General features: G+C 42.5%; 1 protein-coding gene across 1 annotated transcript in view; it reads left to right on the plus strand.

Annotated features, from left to right (window-relative positions):
- LOC111722627 (developmentally-regulated GTP-binding protein 1-like) overlaps positions 1 to 4,907 on the plus strand; it is an 11,275-nt gene extending 6,368 nt beyond the window's left edge. The window contains exon 4 of the mRNA XM_023508950.1: positions 4,761 to 4,907. Coding sequence (XP_023364718.1) covers positions 4,761 to 4,886 — 126 coding nt within the window. The 3' untranslated portion in view covers positions 4,887 to 4,907. The remainder of the gene's footprint in view (positions 1 to 4,760) is intronic.
- The last annotated feature ends 1,062 nt before the right edge of the window (positions 4,908 to 5,969 follow it).

Genomic DNA, 5,969 nt, shown 5'->3' on the forward strand with positions numbered 1-5,969 from the left:
CCTATGGTCCCAGCTACTTGGGAGGCTGAGGCAGGAGACTCGCTTGAGCCCAGGAGTTGGAGGTTGCTGTGAGCTGTGATGCCATGGCACTGTACCCATGGGGATAGCTTGAGGCTCTGTCTCAAAAAAAACAAAACAAAACAGAGATGGAGTCTCACTCTTGCTCAGGCTGGTCTTGAACTTTTGAGCTCAAGCAATACTCCTGCCTTGGCCTCCCAGAGTGCTAGGATTACAGTTGTAAGATATCACACCTGGCCCTTATTTCAGAGTCTTGTTGATAGTCACAGCTTTGGCTACTCAGAGAATAACTTCTGTCCTGATGGGATGTTGTTGACATTTTTCTTGAGGCTTCTGAGTGTATCAAAATAGAGGGTTGTTTAACTGTCTCTTTCATTCTCCTTTCCACAAAACCTTCATTTACTTCATTCATTTCAGTCTCTCCTGAGGTTTTCCATCCCCCTTTGTTTTGCATAGTGCCTTCTTTCCCTCCTCTCCTCTCTGCCTGTTTTTCCTACCCTTGTGGCTTTCTCCAGACCAGGTTAGGTAAGCATACTAGTAAGTGTGCTTAACTGGATTAAAATGATTGCCCTGAAGTGTTTTTAAAAAGACTTTTTTTCTTTTTTTAAAAAGACTTTGTCACCTTTGGTAGAGTGCAGTGGCATCGTAGCTCACCTCAACCTCAAACTCTTGGACTCAAGCAGTTCTCTTGCCTTAGCTCCCAAGTAGCTGGGACTATAGGTGCCCACCACAATGCCCAGCTATTTTTAGAGGTGGAGTCTCTCTCTTGCTCAGGCTGGTCTTGAGCCTGTAAACTCATGGAGTCTACCCACCTCGGCCTCCCAAGTGCTGCAATTACAGGTGTGAGCCACTATGCCCAGCCACTAAGAAGACTTTTATGATATAAGACTTATTATCTATGACTTAGTAGGGGAGGTATAAAGAACTAGAACCACTTAAAATGAGAGATTTTTGGTTTATGTTGTAAGGAAGATCTTTAATAATAAAGGTGCCTAAAAAATGTAATGTTAACCTCTTGTTGAAGGAATCACTGTGTCCAATGACTTACCATGATATTAACAAAGAAGATTGATGTAGCTGGGCACAGTTGCTCATGCCTATAATCCTAGCACTTTGGAAGGCAGAGATTGGAGGATCACTTGAGGCCAGAAGTTCAAGACCAGCCTGAGGAAGAGTGAGATGCAATCTCTACAAGAAAATATAAAAATTATTCAGGTGTGGTGGTAAGCGCCTGTCGTCCCAGCTTGTTGGGAGGCTAAGGCAGGAGGATTGCGTGAGTCTGGAGTTTGTGGTTATAATGAGTTATGATGATGCCACTGCACTCTAGCTGGGGCAACAGAGTGAAACTCTATCTCAAGAAAAAAGAGACCCATGTATCATGTAGGCAGATATTGGTCTGCAGAGTGGAAGCTTAGTACTTTGCAGATTATTGCCAGGGTATGTAGGACTCTGTTGTCCTATACACAGTTGACTTGCTCATTTAAGTTACCTGCTTTAACCTTGAAGGGCATTTGACTTTGAAGTAGTTTAACATTCAGTTTCTCAAAATTCTATAATTCCATGATATAAAATAATATTTTTTTCTTATCTAATAGTTGGCTATAATATGGAACTTAGATATATAAATACATTTTATGTTTTTATTTTTTGAGACAGAATCTCACTCTTTGCCTAAGCTAGAGTGCCGTGCCTGCAGCCTAGCACACAGCAACCTCAAACTCCTGGGTTTAAGCAATCCTCCTGCTTTAGCCCCCAGAGTAGCTGGAACTACTGGTGCTTACTACAACACTGGGCTAATTTTTTTCTAATTACAGTAGAGATGAGGTCTCACTTTTGGCTCAGGCTGGTTTCCTGAGCTCAGGGGATTCTCCCATAGAAGGGTGAGCCACCATGCCTGGTCCATTGACTGTTTTTATTAAATGAAATTTAGTTGCTACATTTAAATAGTTAAATGTAACTTTTGAAATATTTCCCTTTCATAAAAAACTAAACTTAAGTCGCTTTTATTTTTGTAGGAGCCTTAAATTTTCCTGCTATGTTCAGATGCCATAGTTAAGAAAGTCTTTCCTCTTTCCCCTTAGTTTATTATTTATTCTCTTTTTCAGATGATCTTGTATTTGGTGTTATAGTTATATTTCAGATTTTGCAGTTTTAAATTATTCAGAGGATTTTCCTCTCAAGTTGTGGATAACAGTCACTTGAATTTTCAGTATGTAGTAAAGCCTTTTAATAATGACGGAGTGTGTGTGTGTGTTTTGTTTGTTTGGTTATTTATTTATTTATTTTTGTAGAGACAGAGTCTCACTTCATCGCCCTTGGTAGAGTGCTGTGGCATCACACAGCTTACAGCAACCACCAACTCCTGGGCTCAGGTGATTCTCTTGCCTCAGCCTCCTGAGTAGCTGCGACTAGAGGTGCCCCCACAACGCTCGGCTATTTTTTTTTGTTGCAATTTGGCCAGGGCTGGTTTTGAACTGGCCACCTTCAGTATATGGGGCCGGCTCCCTACTCACTGAGCCATAGGCACTGCCCTTATTTATTTATTTGTTGACAGAATGTCACTGTTGCCCTGGGTAGAGTGTGGGTCATAGCTCACAGGAACCTCAAACTCTTCTGCTCAGCGATCCTCTAACCTCAGCCTCCTGAATAGCCGGGGTTGCTTGCCACAATGCCTGACTATTTTTAGAGATGGGGTCTTACTCTTGCTGAGGGTGGTCTGAAACTCCTGAGCTCAAGCAATCCTCCCACCTCAGCCTCTCAGAAGTTTTTCATTTTTAGTAGAGATAGATTTCACTCTCACTCAGGCTGGTCTTGAACTCCTGAACTCAACCAATCCAAATGCCCCAGCCTCCCAGAGTGCTAGGATTACAGGCATGAGCCACCACACTTGGCCCCTGTGCTTTATTTTTTTTATTTTTTTAATTTTACTTATTTATTTATTTTTTTTAAGAGACAGTCTTGGCTCGATGTCTGTGGCTCAAGTGGCTAAGATGGCCAGCCACATACACTCAAGGTGGTGGGTTCGAATCCAGCCCAGGCCCGCCAAACAACAGTGACGGCTGCAACCAAAAAATAGCCAGGTGTTGTGGCGGGCGCCTGTGGTCCCAGCTACTCGGGAGGCTGAGGCAGGAGACTCGCTTGAGCCCAGGAGCTGGAGGTTGCTGTGAGCTGGGACGCCATGGCACTCTACCCAGGGGGACAGCTTGAGGCTCTATCTCAAAAAAAAAAAGAGAGACAGAGTCTCACTTTGTCACCCTCGGTAGAGTGCTGTGGTGTCACAGCTCACAGCAACCTCCAGCTTTTGGGCATAGGTAATTCTCTTGCCTCGGCCTTCCGAGTAGCTGGGACTACAGGCATCTGCCACAACACCCAGCTATTTTCTTGTTGCAGTTTGGCCCGAGGCTGGGTTTGAACCCACCACCCTCAGTATATGGGGCCGGCACCCTGCTCACACAGCCACAGGCACTGCCCTTGTGTTTTTGTTTTTAAGAGAAAGAAATTTACTAAGAATTATTGGGAGGGCTGAAAAAACAGAGTTTAGACTTAATTCTAGGAACAGTTGATTATGAACTTTTTTCTTGTTGTTTTAAGGTCTTGGTCTGTTAACTCTCCATAACCTCTTAAACTCATGGGCCCAAGTGATCCTCTCACCTCAGCCTCCTAAGCATCTGGGACTACAGATGCACACAAACATGCTTGGCTAATTTTTCTGGTTTTTTGTAGGTACACGGGGTGTTGTTGCCTGGGCTGATCTTGATCTTCTGCTTGCCTTGGCCTCCCAAAGTGTTAGGATTACAGGCATGAGTCACTTCACCTGGCCAGCCAGTCCCATTTTTTTCCTGGTTAAGAATGGCTGCAAAAATTTTTCATGAGTTGGGCATCTGCAAAGATCTTATGTGTATGTGTTACATGTATATGTCAAGATCCAGCTGTTACCTGCAGTAAAAAATTTGCATGGAGGCTGAACCTTCTGTAAAGTGGGGGAACATTTAAAAATGTTAATGTAGAACAATGGATTTTAGCAAAAAATAGATTATAAACTTATTTGGTTTATTAGTATTATGATTTTGGGCAGGTTAGTTACCCTTTGTGAACTTCATTTGTTAGGCATTTTATATCTTTCTGCATGTATGTGTGTGTGTGTTATTTCAGGTTAATGTAAGGGTACAGACACCTAGGTTACAACATTTGCATTTGTTAGATAGAGTCCCTCTTGTAGTTGTGTCCCATACTCAAGAAGTTGTTAGGCATTTTAAACTAGGTAAAGTATATAAAAAACCTCTAGCTGGCATTTAGTAGATGCTTAATCATGTAATATTTGTATACTTACAAGGAAGATTGTATTTGGGTCTCATAAATTATGGATACCTTTTTTTTTTTTTGAGAAAGAGCCACAGGCTGTTGCCTGGGATAGAGTGCTATGGCATCACAGCTCACAGAAACCTCCAACTCCTGGGCTCAAGCGATTCTCCTATCTCTGCCTCCCAAGTAGCTGGGACTACGGGTGACTGCTACAATACCCAGCTGTTTTTTGATTGCAGCTGTCATTGTTGTTTGGTGGGCTGGGCTGGATTCAAACCCACCAGCTCAGGTGTATATGGCTGGTGCCTTAGCCACTTGAGCCACACGCGCCAAGCCTAAATTGTGGATACTTGAGGAGAAATAAATCATTCTCTTTTATTGTTTTAGAGTTATAACTGGTTTTTCATTTCTTCTCCTTGTCTCATCCTTGATCTTTGCAGCTCCTGGATCTCCCAGGTATCATTGAAGGTGCCAAGGATGGGAAAGGTAGAGGCCGTCAAGTCATTGCAGGTGAGTGGTCCAGGGCCACCATCTTGGGATATCATCCCCTGGTATTATTCCTTTAGCCCAGTGGTTCTCAACCTTCCTAATATCGCAGCCCTTTAATATAGTTCCTGTGGGTCTTGACCCACAGGTTGAGAACTGCTGTGTTTAGCCAGAGACTATTAGGCTTGGAGATTATACCACTGTGAAGTGCATAGTTTCACCTGACTTCTTACCAGAGTAGAATGCCTGAACTTGACGGAATCTCAGAAAATTATAGTCCAGGCTCTCCATTAAAGGAGAAACAGGAGAATTGAAGTGCTTTGGTCCAGTGTTGAATTGCTGCTGGAATTCAGGTTTCCATGCTTTTCCTTCTTTTCTTTTTTTGAAAGTAAAATATAATGAAAGGCAAATCATAAATTGCAGCAATCTCTTCTTATGTCTGTTATCACTCCCCATGGGCAGCCACTCTTCAGTTTTTCCTTCTGCTACCTTCATATTTTTAGATATTATGCTTATACTGCTGTTTAGTGATTAATTTTAGGTATTATTTATTGGTTTCATGTTACAGTAGCTCTCTCATTTTCCATATCTCTCTTCTTCCATTCTTTTTTTTTTTTTTGAGACAGAGCCTCAAGCTATCCCCCTGGGTAGAGTGCCATGGCATCACGCTCACAGCAACCTCCAACTCCTGGGCTCAAGCGAGTCTCCTGCCTCTGTCTCCCAAGTAGCTGGGACTACAGGCGCCCGCCACAATGCCTGGCCATTTTTTGGTTGCAGCCATCGTTGTTTGGTGGGCCCGGGCTGGGGATTCGAACTCGCCACCTTAGGTGTATGTGGCTGGCGCCTTAGCTGCTTGAGCCACAGGAGCTGAGCCTCTTCTTCCATTCTTTGAAAGAAATTATATTCCAGTTTAGTTAAATCACTAGTCATGATTTACCTTATTATGTAATGCCTGTATAACTTTTGTTCAGTGCTGAGATAAATAGTATGCTATGAACTGTTTTATTTTCTCTTGAAATCTTTGTTTTTTATGGAGTTAATACTTGGTTCCTTTTTTCCTTTTGTTTATATGTATGTGTGTTTGTTAATAATTTTCAAATTTTCCAGCAAATCAAATGTCTATCAACCAATATTTTTCAAAATACTTAAACACAGTTCCAGTA

This window comes from Otolemur garnettii, unplaced genomic scaffold, assembly GCF_000181295.1.
Source record: "Otolemur garnettii isolate 467f Iridium unplaced genomic scaffold, OtoGar3 scaffold00294, whole genome shotgun sequence".
In the NCBI taxonomy this organism is placed as follows: domain Eukaryota; kingdom Metazoa; phylum Chordata; class Mammalia; order Primates; family Galagidae; genus Otolemur; species Otolemur garnettii.